Source organism: Sinocyclocheilus grahami, unplaced genomic scaffold (assembly GCF_001515645.1).
Source record: "Sinocyclocheilus grahami isolate Dianchi unplaced genomic scaffold, SAMN03320097.WGS_v1.1 scaffold228.1, whole genome shotgun sequence".
NCBI lineage: Eukaryota > Metazoa > Chordata > Actinopteri > Cypriniformes > Cyprinidae > Sinocyclocheilus > Sinocyclocheilus grahami.
In genome coordinates this window covers 567897-586183 of record NW_015505407.1, presented here as the reverse complement: position 1 = coordinate 586183, position 18287 = coordinate 567897, and the positions used below count along the sequence as shown (strand labels likewise).

General features: G+C 36.3%; 1 protein-coding gene across 1 annotated transcript; it reads right to left on the bottom strand.

Annotated features, from left to right (window-relative positions):
* Nucleotides 1-854: 854 nt before the first annotated feature.
* Nucleotides 855-17858, bottom strand: LOC107597137 (R-spondin-1). The gene is made up of 5 exons (XM_016288080.1): nucleotides 17617-17858; nucleotides 13289-13480; nucleotides 10081-10221; nucleotides 6434-6643; nucleotides 855-1390 (listed from the first exon to the last, which is right to left on the bottom strand). Exons 1-5 carry the CDS (start codon nucleotides 17711-17713, stop codon nucleotides 1236-1238), a joined length of 795 nt encoding a protein of 264 aa, XP_016143566.1. The 5' UTR covers nucleotides 17714-17858; the 3' UTR covers nucleotides 855-1235.
* Nucleotides 17859-18287: the final 429 nt, after the last annotated feature.

The window sequence follows — 18287 nt, the reverse complement described above, 5'->3', positions numbered from 1 at the left end:
AAACCATAAGCACCAGTGGTTCTACGATCTGCTTCTGCTTTTGGAAAATGCAGCCCTGGTCAATAGGCTACAGAAAACAGACTATGAAAAGTGTGACTGGATGCTACATGTAAATAACTGTATGATGTACAGCATTACTTCCTCAGATATTGATACTGTATGTTGCAAAGCATTATGAATGATGTGATATATTGAATATATTGGAACCATGATATCGGAGCAATGAAAAACCTATAAAGCATATAATCAACGCAGTTTAGGCATTATGCTGGTTTAGTTCCTCAATGGCTTGGTCACAAGAAGTGTAGCTACTGTAGACTTCTGTTGACCTCTCTCTTCCCCTCGCCTCACAACATAAAGGTGCACATAAGAAAACAGATTCAAAAACACATATCTGACACACACACAATCTTTCATACACATACTTCAGCACTGTACATTGCTCATATTATTGCTGCCTTCTTCTGTGCAGAAAATACTGTATTTATTTTCCCCTAATCGCAAGACTTTTATTTTACATAGAACACTAAAACAAGTAAAACCGCAAATCAGTTTTAAGTTATAAGTGCGTTTGTCTCTAGGTATATAATAAAAAATTTTGCATCATATTTGGATAGTTTCATCATCATTAAAGTTTTTCTTTCTCCATATTCTCTCTGTAAACCACAATATCAGTTCCAGTGTCTTCTTTTGTTAAAAAAAAAATCACTTTTTACTCCGAGACTGACTCACAGACAGACTCTAGACTGTTTGCTACCTGTCATGAACATAAGGAGATCCAACTCAAAAAGAATGCGATTACAACTAGATTAGCTGAACCACAAGAGATTCTAATGTATTTTAGATGTGTCGTCTGTAGTTCAGAAACCTTTCTGATAGGTCTGAGGAACATATGGAACATTTTGCCAACCACAAACGATGTTGTTTCCTGTGGAAAGGCTTACAAGCAGACAACTCTGTTCACGCACAGTCTTTCTGGGTGCTTCCAAATAGCATGAGACTAACCAACCTAGCTCCTTGGTTCCCTCAAACTTTACTCAATTTACACAGTTCATTATTCAGTACAGCAATCCTCCAGTTCTCATTGAACATGTTTTACGTTTAGCAGCATTATTACTTTTTTTTTCTTTTTTGCATAATTTTGATATTGTCACAATCAAAACCTTTTTGTCTTCAGCCAACGAAGATGGGCCAGGCATTCTCCTTTCTTAAGCCCACCTGACACCACCATAAGATTAGGTCACCATGCTCGTTGTAATGGTAGGAACAGTGGTGGACCGGTTCGGGGTCTTTTTTTTCTTGTTGCCCCCTTTGCCACTTTCCTTGGAATCTCGTCCGCGGTTCTTGCCATTTTTTTCTCCACGATTTTGTGGATTCTTCTTATTTTCTCCTGAATAAAAGCAAGTTGCAATTAGAAAACCCAAGATGTATTATTGTCTTGTTTTTAAGTAAAAAACAATGTAAATATACTTGAGAGACAAAACCGTATGTATTTTTTCATAAGATTTATATTTCTGACCCCTTTTTCTTTTTTTATTGATTTCGGAATAAACCTCAAAATTTTATTCAATTTATATTTTTTTTTAAAAGAAAAAATGTCAACTTAATTCAAGATATACAATTAAGCTTTAATACATGTAATTTTGTATTTCAAGTTAATTAGAAAAATAAAAAATATCTATATAATAGTAAAGTGTAGCTATTTTTAATGTAAATGTAAAGGATTGATACAAAATATATATATTTCTAAAGCTGTGAACATTTAAACGTATATACAACTCTACAAAAATGTATGCATAAACGTTATGATTATAAATACTGATTAGGTCATGCTGAACTGTAGTATTGTCCTGTAGTAACTGTAGTATTGTCCAGCACTGAAAAACACAGGCTGGTTTGTTTCCCATCAGCCTCACTTGCAGTACTACAAGGGGGAGTCAGGGCCTCCAGACTGACTGATATTTGTTATGAAGTTAGTGTTGTGAGTCTCAGTGTTCCCTGGAAACCAAAGTCAACACTCATTTGGTGCTGGAGAGCATTCACTCTGCACTTGATAACATGAGCCACACACACAGCCGCTCTGTGGCTCCTGGAATTGTCTCTCTGCTCATCTCAAGGCCCTGATATTATACCACAAACTGTTGCATTTGTTTCTACATAAAATGCATAATTAAAAATAGAATGGAAATGACACAAACAAATATTTGTTTAATTAAACCTTTGATTGTTAATAAGAGTTATATAAAAAAGCAGATTCACGTTTACAGATTTTTGACTTGAAATGGCATCATCGTAAACACATAAAAGACCACTTTATTTGGCAAATATTAAAGAAAAGTTTAATGGACTTGAATCTAATAACAAGTAATAATTAGCATTCTAATTACCTGTAAAGCACAAACAGCAGTTCATTCTGCAATATATAAAACCTATATACTGTATGTCAGAGATACAGTATGATGTTGTTTGCAGTTATGCCTGTTACATTATTGAAGCATCAACAACTAAATATTTCCACAATATTACAAGAGAAAGTTTTCTGTTTTACTGTTTTTCCGCTGCAGGAAATCGCAAACACTGTTCAGAATTATTTTTGGGAGTGCTTTTGCTTTTACACAACAGATCAATAAACATTACGTTAATATTATAATGATATGTTTACTCGACACAATATGGCCAAATATTTAGTTAGTTTTGCTCCACTAACAAAAATGGTTTCAAACAAAGCCACAGTATAGCCGCTGCACATTTCAGAGTAACACACAGTAGTGGTGTTTTGTTTATAAATGAGTTACTGTTTTTGAGCAAATTGGTTGAGTGAATAAATCAATGACTCATTTATTAAGACACTTGCTTATTTTGTTCCTAAACAAATCAGCAGCATGTTTTGAACAATTCGATTGGATGAATGATTCAGTGACTAACTCATAAAAGACATTTGATTGTTTTGTACAATAATGAATAAGTATGTTTTGAACAAATCAGCTAAATGAATGATTCAGCGACTCACTCATTGACTAAAGCCACTTATGAAGGGCACTTTGGAGTGAGAACAATCATGGCTGCCATACTGAAAGGTCGTTCCAAACCAAAGTGCTCAAAACTGGCCACTTCAAAGGGCCCTTCGGAATGAAAGACTTTGCTTCCATGATTCTTTGCATAGGTTTAATTGTGTGACGGCGCCTCCTTTACTAGCTTGGCAAAATGACGCAAAGCGCCTTCCAAGCAAGAGAGGGGATTTCGAAGGGATTAGTGAATAAGGAACTGGGATGAGCTCTTCAGAATGGAACGCAGCGAGTCACTTGTTTTGTTCCTGAATGAATCGGTGTGTTTTGAACAAATCATTTGAATGAATGATTCACTGACTCACTCATCACTCATAAAATAACTTGCTGTTAATGTCCCAGATTCATCCAGTCAGATTAGAGGACCAGAGATAAATGTTGTATGTATTGTATAAAAGCATAATATCATAGTCTTATCAGTGAGAAGATTTCCACAAATCAAACAAAAGAAGTCTAACTCAATTCAATTGTTTAGTATTCATTGCTTTGAGAACAGCAATCCTGTTCATGTGAAGAATTCAGAGGCCTTAAGTTTACAAAATGCCTCTCGAGTGTCAGTTAATCACGATTTTAAAACCGAGGTGAAATGAAAAAACATGGAAGGAAATGGAGTCTTAAACTTTGGATCCACATGGAAGAGACTTGTTAGCTTTGATAAATTGGTAAGAGCGCTTGGGGAGGATCCATTCATTAATGACAGCAATAATTACAGCGCTGCTCAATCCAACCTAAACACCATCGCCTGACAAAGGCAATCACGCGTTTAGTGTATTCAGGTTTCGTGCAAAGACATTTATTAAGCTACAGGAAAGAGAAAAGAAAGGGGGGGGGAGAGCTTGGCAAAATCAACACAAAGCGTGAGATCTGCAGACCAGTAAATCACAGCTGTTATACAAGCACTGCCCCCTGTGATTTTTACAGCAGCCCTGTCAGCCAACTCCTGCAGATGTATTCAGAGCCTTGCTAATTTTGCACGAGCTACACATTTACGCACTGAGAAAAAAGGAGGGCAATCGGGTCATGCAACCCATAACATATTAGTTGTTTTTTTTTTACACCTGAGTCGCATTACTTCTTTTTGCCCTGAGAAGTGAGAACTGCTTTGCTTTTCGGGCAAAAAACATGCTTTGACTCCAGCCGGCACATAACTGATCCTATCTTAACATGGTTAGGGAAAGCATGATGTTATGAGAGTGAACTACAAACAAATTACTTTACATGTGTCCAGGCCTATTAGTTCACCATAGCTCTCTCTATCTCTCTCTCTTCGAAAGCTTTGCCGACAAGTGGACCCTCTAAGTTTAGAAATTTGGCAGGCGTCACAGCACTTTTATGGGGCAGTTTATAATATTTCACTGTTAATTACTCTTATGGACCCCGGGTGGAAATTCTTTCCACAAATACGGACGTCATGCAGAGTAAATTTGCCTCTCATTTCTCAAATGGCGTTGTCACACCTAGTCCAGCAAAGCATGGAGCTTAATTCTCCCGACAGAAGGACAGTGAGCACTTGATCTTGTGAGGCTGTTCACACAGAATAATATGTAATTTCCAGGAAAGCACTGTTTCTCAACAGTGTGAAGACAACTAAGAGCTCTAGAAGTTATAATCAGGTGTTTACAGTATTTTAAGAAACACTCAAAGTGTGATATTATGATTAGCTTACGATTAACTCATGAGTCATGTAGTTTCATAAACTGACATAAATTGCTTGAATACTGTATATACTGTATATTGGAAAACATAAAAGAGAAAATACAAAAATAGACTATGAGTGAAAGCCATCACAATTACACAAAAACGTTTTATTAGCCTGGATTGATTTCTGAATTGGCAATGACATTGCAAGGTCTGCTGTAAGCTATTCAGTTGTAAATTTCATGAAACATTAATGAAAATAATCAGATCAAACTAGCTATTTTTATTTTTGAAATGTCCTTCCTTAGTTCTCAAATCTTGTTCACCAGCAGACATCAAAACTATCAAGTTGACAACGAACACAAGATCCAGTGAAGTTTGAGGTTTGCTGCAATTTCTTCTTTTCCACTCACTGCACTACACTTGTGTAAAAAAATAAAATTATAAAAATAAATAAACAGACATTCTTGTATGCATGCAAATTATAATGACTATGTGTATCATACTTTTATGTGCTTTTTAAGATTAACGGTTTACGATCATCTTTTCATCCTTGTTTTCATGGATAAAAATGTCATTCAGGTTTAGAGCAGCACAAAGTTTTTAATGGCTCTTTTAATGGCAACAAAGTATACTGAAAATAATGCTAAAAGAATTAATTCAGCTTAACTTGAATAATGAAAAGTTACTTAAACTATTGATTATATTATAATGAATAGTATTATCAATAGACAATAAAAAATATAATACTGAAACAAAACGCAAAAAGAAAAAAAATTGATTTTATGTTTTGAAAGTATGCTCACGAAGGCTAAATTTATTTGATTTATTTGAAATATTATTACAATTTAAAATAACTGTTTGCTATTTTATCTTAAACTGTAATTTATTACTGCTATGGGAAAGCTGAAAGCGGTTGTGCTACTTAATTCATTTATTTATTTGGAAACCCTGACATTTTTTCATCATTGATGAATAGAAAGCTCAAAAGAACAGCATTTATTTTAAATAGATTTTTTTTAGAATAATGTAAAAGTCTTTACTGTCACTTGTTATTTTGATGCATCCTTGCTGAGTAAAAGTAACATTTCTTTTAAAAGAAAAAAAATAGAACTGACCCAAAACTTTTGAACGGTGATGTAACCACTGAATTAACCAATGAGCTAAAAATTCTTGTTTGGGCCATTAAAAGCCTTTTTGTTAATGCAATCTCCTATATTTTAGGCTGAAATCTACACAAGCCATCCAGAAGAGTATAACGGTAGAGAGAAACAACATATTCAGACATTTACAAACAGTTTACAGTCAACAGGTCCACTACAGGTCCACCAACGTTATTTTCCTGCTCGAGAGCCAGAGCAGCATATTAACCTCAATTTCCAGTAAGTTAAAGCAACAAACAAAATGCCGCCCTCAGATCCGCAGCCAGCAACGAAAAGATTACAAACCAGCTGGGCTTCTGTTTATTTACTGGGAACACTCAAGGATTTATTTGCACCGTATTATGTCAAAAACCATGAATAAACTAAATCAAATTAGTTCCAGGAGATTGTTTACATGTTTTTCCGAGTGGCCAAAAAAAGATAAATGATCAATGAAGCAACAAATCTGTAATTTGCAAAAACGCATATTGAAGTTGGATAACAGATTTCACGCATTCCTTTCCGCACAAGTATTTCCTATCCATCCACATTCCAATATTTTGTGTTTTTATTCTTTCTGTGATTTACCTTTGCAAGGGATCTTTTTCTGCACGGTACATCTTTGGGTCTGTGTCTCTGGGACGCAGCCCGAGGGCGGAGCAGCCCCTGTGAAAGTGCCAGGACTTGGAAGTTGTAAGGGCTCCCTGGTACGGGTCTGGTTACCCTTTTTAAAGCCACATGTTTTGTTCTTCTTCATGCAAGGGCCCCATGGACTCCACTCACTTAGGTCACATTGGACTGCAACAAAGAAACACAGACAAAGAAAAAAAAACAGAATAACCAATTTTTTACATGATTCAGGGGACCTGTTACCACAGCTTAAATAAATGCATGGTTGCAAGTTAAACATTCTAATTCAATCATTTAATTAAACCTTTTAACCTTTGATTATTTTGTTGAGTTCAGTTGACATAATAATGTTGATCATTATGGTACCTTAATATTGTGTGTAATTTAAACTCAAATTTCTGTGTTAATTGAATTTCTTTAAAAATAAAGTTGTAATAACTCAATAAAATTGTCTTGTTAACTTTGGAAACTGGGCAGTGGAATTCTAGTTCTCAGCATGGTTTGCATAGAACTGTATAAGGATATTAAATGTTGAAATTAAGTTATTTTATGTGTTTTTTAGTGAAGGGAAATACCTGTTAGTGTGTAATGCTGCTATGTTTGACATTTTAAAGAGTTTTTGTTATGTTGAAGTTTTTGTGGTTACCACTGTGCTGAAGAGTAGACCACATGAAGGTAAACAGTACATTGGCTCTATTAGCAATGACTGCACTAATGCCAGCAACAAAGAACATCTTATTTGCTCATTAAATATACATTCTAAGTTGCATTTAGCGTGTGCTATGATATATGTGGATTTTAATTGAAAGAAGATAATATAAATTGGTTCCAGGCCCACAAATCCATTAGTTGGAGCAACTTATATTTTTTGAACTTAAAAATATGTGTTTATGTTACAAATTATTAAGCTCTTCTAACCCAATATAGTTTGTTGGTTTAACATAATTTCATTAGAAGTTGTCATAACTCAAGAAAATTTATGAAAACTGAAAACGTTAACACATTATTTTTTTAGAGTGTAGAATGAATGACGGGGGTCTGAGAAATAAGTTACTCCAATCAAAAGTTGAAGAAACTGCATTAGAAAACCCCAAAGAATTCACAGCGGAGATTCAGACTTATAAAATCCAGCATCACTCACATTTTCCAATTGCATTTTGCTAAAACGCAGAGCATGTGTTATGATTGTATGAGGTAGGCTCCCTTTTTATTCATTTTAGGTAATGACAAGCTGTCAGGCTGTAGACTTTCAATTGCACGGAGCGGTTTCAAGTTTTTTCTAAGTATCCAATTTTTTCTGTCTAATGTGTTTAGGGGCAGGAAGGTCAAAGGGAACTCATCTCAGCCAAAAACAATCACAGACTGAAAAATGCACATAACAAAGTGGTGGACTGACCCGTTGACGCAGGTGAGGTATCATAAACTTTGGGAAAATGTCACACTGGAAGTCGAGGCTCTCCATTTAAAGACCAAACAGCCTGGAGGAGCCAGCACCACCATTGAGAGTAATGCTATTAGTGCTGTGTTTGCTTGCTTCTGACAGAAATATTTTCAAAAGAAATAAAAAAAAAAAAAAACTTCCAACAGGCCTTGTGCCAACGTTCCTCTCAACAGCGATTGAGAAACCACAGAAAAAAGGAAAACAAAATTTGAAGAAATAGAAAATGGTTATCCGAGAACTTCCCAGTTTTATAATTTCATCAGCATAACTGAGTCGCAACAACCATATCCATATACAGTACATAGTCATTCTATGACAGAAGTATCATGTGCCCACAACATCTGATGACATGCACTAAACCAAAAACCTTATATACTGGATATATACAATATAAAACCAGATTAGATTCCGATTTTTAAATATTACTGTTATAAAACATGATATTATTGTGTGAGGATGGTGCATTTTAATAAAATAAACCTTTATATAATAAATATTTATTAAAAACTGCAATAACTACAAAAATGTTGTCTTTGTGTCAAATTTAGTCATTGTGTCATTTTAAAGTACAAAAATGTAGAAGTGACATTATTTGGCTTTCAGTTTAAAAAATGGTAAAGTTCTATTTTTATTTAACATTCACAATTTGTTTTTCATGTTTAACCAATTTTTGTCAAACATAACAAAGCATAACATTCCCATAATTAAGCATGAGGCAGAAAATTGCTGTTCAGTTTTGCTGGTAAAATGTATAAAGGGGTGGTTGACTGTTTTTTTTCTAGGCTTGATTGTGTTTATGGGGTGCAGTCTAACATGTGTTAATGCTTCGTTTAAAATTTAAAAAAAAACATTATTTTTCACATATTTTACCTTTATTCTACACCGCTCTGTCCCTTCTCCCATAAACGCGCTGATCATTTCCTGCTTTTATGAAGCCCCTCCCTCAAAAATACGTGATGGGCTCAGATTGGTTAGCTAGTACAGTGTGTTGTGATTGGCTAAACCGCCTCTAGTGCGCATATAAACGTCCCGCTCCTCAGCTCAGCAGCATGAGCGCCAGTTGTATTGTAAACAATGGCATCGTCAATATTGCTTATCAGTTTGAGCCCGATTGAGACGCAGAGGATATTAGTGAAGAGGATCACGCAGAACCTGTGCAAGCACGGCTCTTAATGGTATGTTTTTTGATTGTTGTTGTCTCATACTTTTAGATATGCTGTTATTTGTAAATGCTACTGCTTCTGTTAGCTTTTAATATACGGTTTTATCCTGATTAAAGCTTTAATACAGTACGCAACCACACGCGCGTCCATGTATAACGCTTCTCATATGTGAAAATAAGTGTATAAATGGAACAGTTCATTGTTGGATGATCTTAGTGTGTGTGTGTGTGTGTGTGTGTGTGTGTGTGTGAGAGAGAGAGTGAGAGAGAGAGAGAGAGATGCAGCAGAGCAGAGCGTGTGCAGAGCAGGGGACGAGAGGAACAGGATTAAGAACCGCTGCTTAAGAACATTGATTTTGAATCTTGTGAATCCATTAGAATCGTTAGACGACAGAATCGCGATTCATATATGAATATATTTTTACGTGCACCCCTAGTTATCTCTTCATCTTCTCTAAAGCAGCACAGCATGGCCTCGCCCCCTTTGTTGCATGTTCCCGGGGGCGGGGTTTTTCTGGATTTGTGATGTCACAAACCCGGGAAGTAACTCGTTGTAGTCCCTACGAGCCGTTTTTGTAGGCATTAAACTGCCAGAAATTTAAAAGACGATATCTCAGTTTGCATTGAACTTTCAGCGCCGCAACTTTGCAGATATTGTGCTCAAACAGCAACATTACACACTAACTAACGTTAAAAAAAGGGAAATCGCAATCAACCACCCCTTTAAAATCTAACATGAATTTACGTTACAAATCGGTTTTCTAAAATGGCACCTAGGCATTAATTTTTCCTATGACTGAAAAAGACACATAAGCAATATATACTAGAAAATGCTGTTGTACAACATATTAGAACTGAAACAACACAAGTTTCACAATTTGAGTTGAATTACTGAAATAAATGAACTTTTCCACGACATTCTGATTTATTGAGATGCACCTGTAAGTTCTCTGTCAATGAAAGCAAAAGGTTGTAAACCCCTGGCGTGTGCAGTTCACTCACCTACACACTCCATGGTGCCGTTGACGGTGAATCCTTCAGGACAGTTGGAGAAACACCGCCCTCTGTGTGAATACAGGCCCTCCTTACATTTTGTGCAAAAGTTTCGGCTAAAACAAGCCTCACAGTTTTCTATTTTACATTCTGTAATAAAGAAAGACAATAACAGTTACATATTGATTATATCAACACAATCTTTTAATAATTCTGCTTATTTTGACGTTGAACAAGTGGACCACCATCTGGTGACTTATTGTTGAGGCTCTTACAGTTTCTTACCCAAAAAGTAGTCAGTTCAAGAATGTCAGGACTCTCATATGGCTTCCTCACACCTCTGTCTCATTACAAGCCTGCCGTCTTTGATCAAACATACAAACTGCCTTAAATTAGGGGCAATTGTGGATTTTGGCAGAATAAAAGCCAGACACCTACCAAATGAAACAGAATTCACTTCCCAACCCATAACCCCTTCTCAATTTTCATCATTATCTCATTCTGATAAACAGGGGATCTAGTTCCTAAATATCCATCTTAGGCTTTTACTTTGGTGCTGTAAAACATGAAAGGATTTACAGTGAGATCCAAAAGTCTAAAACCTGATTATCATGTCATCCAGAATGATTTGAGATGATTCAAAGTACTTCAGTTGAAGCATGAGTAAATGTTCCTCTTTTTAAGTCATATGTTTTAACATTTTTAAGATACTAAAACTGATTATTTCCCGTTTTCATATCGGATTTGAAATCCCTTTTTTCCCTCACAGTCTTCTGGCTGACATAGACTGAACGTTAAATCAAGAAAGACTGTAAAATAATTTTGCGAAACAGATTTAAATGCTAAATTACCATGATATATGTGAAAATGTGCAAAAATAAGGTTCTTAAATTTCTGTTCAAATACCTGGGACATTCTGAGAGCAGCAGCACACAGATATCACGGATATCGCTAATCCCGGCCAAAAGCAGAAGAGGGCCTAACAACATACTTGATCTGTGTTTTTTGTTATAACCTCTGCTCTCAATTACTACTTTAAATGCCTGACAACTAAATTAGTAATGTTTGGAGCAAATTCTTTTGCACTCAAGCATTTACAAATGTAACCTTAATGCAAGACAAATGTTGTTAACAAGACATCATGGGGATCTGGAAACAAATCAAATGCATTCAGCTAATTGAATAATTGCAACGGGGCAGCCACTCTGAGGCCTGAAATGAAGGAGGGGTTCGCATGCACAGCCGTTTTTCAAAACACGACAAAAACACTCAAAATGACAAAGAAACGAACACGTCAGAGGGAAATGTTGACAATAAGAGGTCTGTGATGTTCGGAGCGATTTGGAGTCAACACCTGTGGATACGACGTATTTTGGTCTCAATGTGTGGGTCATAAAAATACTTAAACTAACAAGCGGACAGCTGCATGTGGTATTTCAAAGCAAGTGTAAAGTATACAGTCAAGAAATGATGAATTAAAGGCTCCAGAGGGTTGTGAAATAATTTCTCACTTCCCTTGATGCTAAACATTTAAATTTAAGGTTATCTAGAATGAAAGTTTAAATCAGAACCATCTGAGAGGTATTAGGCAGAATGATGCAAGAGTGTATCTTGGTAACAAAAGTATTTTCTTCCTATAACAAAATATAATGACTCCAAGCTGTGATTCCCACTAATTGGCTTTCAAAACATGCTTGAAAAGGGAGCAGGTCGTTCAATTTACAACTGGAAAAGCTTTGGTAGGTTGAAGTTAGAAAAGGCTCAAATAAAGCTATAATTTCCTCCCACAACAGGAGTAAAGAGGTACCACCAATCAATTTACGAGAGGTATTTCCTTGTTTATCCACAGTTATCCACTGCTTTACCTTTATCACAGTAAAAATGCTCACGCACATGATGGGAAAAGGCCGCCGAGTCTCTGGCTGAAACCTAGAGATCGCACTATTAAAACAAAGAGGATGATTAAAGGTAAATCCTCATTATGCTTTTTTGCATAGGGTGTGCGCAGAAAGACTGAAAAATGTGACCCTGGACCACAAAACCAGTCTTAAGTCGCTGGGGTATATTTGTAGCAATAGCCAAAAATACATTGTATGGGTCAAAATTATAGATTTTTCTTTTATGCCAAAAATCATTGGGATATTAAGTAAAGATCATGTTCCGTGAAGATATTTTGTACATTTCCTACTGTAAATATATTAAAACTTAATTTTTGATTAGTAATATACATTGCTTAGAACTTCATTTGGACAACTTTAAAGGCGATTTTCTCAATATTTAGATTTTTTTGCACCCTCATATTCCAGATTTTCAAATAGTTGTATCTTGGCCAAATATTGTCCTATCCTAACAAACCATACATCAATGGAAAGCTTATTTATTCAACTTTATTTTATTTATTTCGAAAAATGTACCCTTATGACTGGTTTTGTGGTCCAGGGTCACAAATATGACCAGAGTTGAACTACCATGAACTCTGCATTTGCAGCCTACAATAATAACACAGACTTCCTAGAAGAAACAGACAAACAGCCACGTATTACCAATGTTTTGCTTTGCATTACATCCCCCCACCCTGTTTTTCACCCACAGAGTAAGAGAAAACAGATCACTGGCTCAGCATTTGGCATCCACGAGTCAGATGCGCTAGTTTAATGTCATTGGTGGTTACAGTATTAAAGAATGTTGTGAATAATGTGATTGTTTCATAATTACATCATTTGTGCCATCTTTACAATGACATTAAACACTGTATAACTGATGTTAAAGCCTTGTAAACGCACTAAGGAAGGTAATTTTATGACGCTGTGCTGTTCAGACAATTCATCTCATCAATTAATTCAGAAAGGGAGCAGGGTAAGATGTGTCAGTGGGCAAGCTGTGTCATTTCCTGTTAATATAAGAAACTGCACATTTTTGTCATGTGATAATATACAGCTATTGTTTTTTTATGCAAATACATCTAAATAATATATAGATATATAAAACATTTATATTGTAAAATATTGCAATTTAAAACTGTTCTATTTTTATATATAATGTAAAATATATTAATATGTAATTTATCGTCAGCCTTCACTGTCACATGATCCTTCAGAAATCATTTTAATGTGCTGATTGGCACAGCTTACCGCTGATTGGCACAGCTTACCTCATTATCTCCTACTTAATTACAGTTTTGAAACTATGAAAATATACCAGTAGAGCAAAGACTCACGTGTGCATTTGTTCATATCACGATTTCGAATGCCGTAATATCCAACAGGACAGGCAGCGAGGCAAATGCCTATCTGACGGATGTCATTCCGCTCCAGTAGGATGAAGAGCCGGGGTCGACATTTAAGACAGCCGTTATACTCTGAGCAGTGTTCACAGCCAGTCGAGCACGATGGTGGTACTTCAGTGCTTACTGATGGAAGAAATAAAGAGAAAAGGAGTGAGCGTGATACTGGATGTGTTTCCTTAACTTAAATATCATTGAGTACATTAATGATATCTGCATTGTTCTGTTCTGTTAACCCTAGGGGGGTTATTATTGTTGCTCTCCCTGCTCATTCATGACAGGCTGCATGGATGGGCAGGGAGGTTTTTTGCCCAGAACAGAACCATACCGCCAAACCAAACTTTATGCTAAGTATCTATCATTCTGACGATAGTGGTCCTGACAGAAGTGTACTTAAGTACAATACTCAAGTAAATGTACTTAGTTACTGTCTGCCTCTGCTTACAGTTTAGAAGACCCTTTGCAATCCCAAGTGCTTACAATGACTAGTTAAGTAAACTAGTTATGTGCTTTCCACAGGAGTAGACAGTGTGATTACAATGTCACTTTCCAGCAACTGCTACCTGGATTTGACCTAGCCTTTGAATAAACAACCAAGATGAGTTTACCATGACCCCTAAATATCAAAAGAAATAAACTCATTAAATCATATAGAGACAGGACAGGACAGGACAGGACACGACACGACAGGACAGGACAGGACAGGACACTAATGCTAGTTAAACTACGGACCAGCACCAAAAACACAACATGTGACAACATAGTAGTTATTTTTGGAGAGAGCACTGTGTGAATAGGCGATTCAATTTGCGACATCGCACACAGATCTCTGATGGGTCAACTAGGCAGAAAGAGGCCTGAAACATCAGTGTGTACTTGTTCTGTCCAGGTGTCCCAAAATGCTGACACATGACGAAATAAAATCAGTTACAGATATCTAAGAAAGCTCACTCATCCCTTGTGATTTCTATGCCTTGCTTGTAACATCCAAAAATTTCTGCATTCGAGGCCAAGAAGAAATAAACGATTATTCCGAAAGCATGTCAGAGTGCACATCTTGTTCCTGGTAGGCTGACTGGAGTCAAAACTGCAGTCATCTGCTTTAATTTACAGGTCTATCTGTGTAGCATTAGCTCTAAATATACACTCTCACAGGGCAATCAATCTCTATGCTGAAAAGTGTTAAAACGACCGTCCCGCTGTAAATAAGCTGCAAGTACAGTAAGTGATGCAACCTAATGGATAAATGCAACCCTTAAGTTAACATATTTTTACTGTAAAACATGACACCTATTAGATCACATAATCTCATCCATCAAGCAAAATAACTGAAAAAAACAGCTTTTAACCACTAATATCAATATTATTTTACCGTTAATATTCAGTAGCAAGGACTCCTTGGTGGGTTCAGCTAAAAAAGAACAACCAATCTACCAAAAAAATCCATAAAAGGATCATTAAAAAAAAAAAAAATTTCAGGCACTGGGGTGTCCTTTATCGATCACTACACAGCTCCAACGCTGGAATAAATGAAACGGTCTCTCAGCAGGAACAACAAATATGAAACCAGAATTATTAATGATGAACGTGAATGATTGTTTTGCACTCCAGGAAGGTTGGCTAGGTTGCACAGTATGCGCTACTCACAAACCTTGCACACATGCTAAAAAAGATAGCATCAGTTGCCACTGCACTTCTAGACAGTGATATATCATTATGACCAGAATGTCCCCTTTGGATTTTCCTTTTCAAGGGAAAGATGACAGAATGTACAAGTAATAAATAAGGCCTTTTTATGACCAAAATCAGAGTGAGATCATCATACAATCTAAAATACCCTCCAAACACCTCATTAGTCTAAAGGTAATTTATTAGCAGAGAATCGAAATTTTTCCTGAAATGAAAAAGTAGGCAATGTAGTCACAGCATCATTAAACAAGCATTTTTAGACATAATGGACCAATCCATGTGATTTGACATCTGACTCTGCATAGTTTTGCAAACTTCTGCCTGCATTCTTAGCTCTAATAACTAGTTGAATTTAACAGTACAGTCCACGAAGAAACATTTTCCATGCTTTTTTGTTGCCTCTCAGATGACTGTAGCCAATTAAAGTCTAAAGATATTGCATTTATTGCTTTATTTTACTTTTTACATTAGCGTGTTCATTGTTTATGCATTTACATCATGTTAATCTCTGGTTTGTATTTCAAAACAAACACAACTCCAGACACAGTGACATTGTCATCTTTTTTTCAGAATCTGGGCTAGAAAGAGTACTTCATTTGAACAATTTAAAATTGGTCTTAAAACATATCGAACCGTAAGAATTTGTAAGAAAGCAATGGAATAAAAAACAAAATTCTAAATATCACATATATTGCATCAGACTTGTTTCCAGAGAATTTTGATATCTTGAATTTAATTTATTTAATTTTCTTATCCTACTGGCAAATACATTTTGTCTTGTTTAAAACTGCCTAGCAAAATTTAGAGAGGTTTATGCTTAAAGCAAAAAAATACAATTTGCTAATGGGGTAAGAGAAATAAACTTAAATCAAGATGGATTCCCTGCAAACAAGTCTTATATCTTACACAATTTTAAAAGTAAATGTATCTTGTTTAAAATGGGGCAAAAAAAAAAAAAATTTTGCAATGTACATGAGTAGGCAGAATAGCTGGATCCCATTTTTGATGTGTCAGGACTCGGAGCCATGCCATAAAATGAATGTACAGAGCAATAGCATAATTTAAAATAGTTTATTACGAACAAAAATAAACACTTATACAAAATAATTGCTGGTATGGTTTGGATATTTTAGAGTGAGGGGGAGGGAAGCAGCATGACTGCTGATAAGTCACTTGTATAAAAACAGCTTTCAGATGTGTTTGCTTTCATTTTGTTGATAAAACTGCTAGAAAACTCTGCTATCAAGAAGCACTGCTCAGATCAGCTTACAGCTTAACAGATTGTGAAGCATCAGCAGATTTATTTCACCAAGTAACTCACTGTTTATTTCTCCTCAAGATAGCTTTTCATTCTCACTGGCGTTGTGTTTTGATTTGCACTTCAGGCTTCCTCGTGCTACTTGATTTCTAACTTTAGCTACCCGCTATTACTCTCAGAACACAATATGTGTTCGTTTTGTTGCTTATAGTTTCTGGCAAGTGTATAAATGTAAAAAACACTGTTGTCTCTTAATAGCTAAGTTAAACAACAGCAGCCTAACCAGTAGCAAAATGCAATGCAGATTCGTAGACTATACAGCCACTGTGAATGTCACTGCATTACCTACAACATCCTCTAGAGGAGGCTGTACTCTCCTCAACACTGCCAGCAGTGGTCAATATACAATTTCCACTGAATAATCGCAACCCTTAATATCAAAAAAGTCAGATTAGGATAAAAAATATATATATATATATTTATTTGATTGTCAGGTTGACTTTTTAAAATTACACAGAATGCATTATTGAGTATTTGATAACAGCACACAAAAAATAAGACTTTCCAATAACCATAATTGTGTTCTTTAAAATATGAAATACTAAACCTACATCAGCGCTCTTGCTCTAAGGTGTGCACATATATAATAATTTATGCAATATTTCAGAGTGAGTTCTGCTGCAGTTTGGAGGTTGATTTCCCACCATTATTCCAAAGCCTCAAAGTATTTACTTATAGAATATTATATATATATATAAATTAAACTAAAAATAAGACTTTCAATAAAAATAAATGTGTTCTTTAAAGTATGAAACACTAATTCTACATAAGTGCTCTCTCACACATAAGAGAACGTATGTAATATTTCAGAGTGAGTTCTGCTGCACTGTGTGGGTTTTAAAACTAACTTTTCCATAAAAGAAGAAAAAAATATTTTTAAAAAGTCATAAAAAGGTAAGAGCTGCTTTGAAGCCAGACAAATTACAAAAATAAAGTGTGTTAGGCATTATACTTAGGTATTCAGGCAAAAAAAACTGTAATGGGTGAAATTTGGCCATGCTTAGGAACATGATATGCTCATTTAAAATGTACGCTTAAAACGCAAAGTTGCTATTAAAAGCAACAGAACAGGTTCCCCACAAAACTGGCTGAAAAAAAACAAAAGCATTCCAAGGAACTCAGAAATGCTCTAATGAGCCACAAATAATAGGAACCGACAGAAATAAATTGTGAAATGTTGCACTGTCTCAAGGGACAGTGAGCTACTTAATGATGTGATATTAAGAAAGAAACAGAAAGAGACATCAACACTCACTTCGTCTCTGTCTTCTTGCTTTGGAGGCCTTGAGGTTATCACCGTGACCCATGGAGCCGAGGAAGACAACTGCCAGCGCCACCAGTCCCAAATGCATAGTCCCTGCCCCCCAGTCAAACTGGGTCCCGTCTGCAGGCAGACAGATCACAGCTGAGGGGGCCCCTTTCGCGCTGTGGCAGGTGGAACGAAGTCGACTACAGCCGGTGGCGGCGCCCTTGGCTGGAGGCCTCTGCCGCTGCAAGTCCAAACATGTTTGGAGAACAAACCATAGCACTCAAGACGATGAAGATGAGAATGATGAAGTTTTGGGTGCAGAGAACCGGGCGAGATGAGAGATGAGATCTTGTAGACAACACGACCTGCCCTTCAACCCATGAAGCCGGGGGGGCAAAACCGAGAGGAGAGAGAAGCTCGTGGCGGTCGCAGCCAGGAGATCCTAACGTGAGTGAGCAACCCAGCCCAGGAGCATGTGTCTTATTAGGGATGCTGGGAGGAGGAGGGGGAGTGCCGAAAAAAAAGAAGAGATGGAGAGAGGTTCTGGACTCCTACACGTGACAACGCATCCGTCAGTGCCAAGATCTGCTGCAGAGAGAGTTGGATGTGGAGAGGAGTGGAGTGGGTGAATGGGGGGAGTAAAGCACAATGAGACATGTATATAAAACAGTACTTTA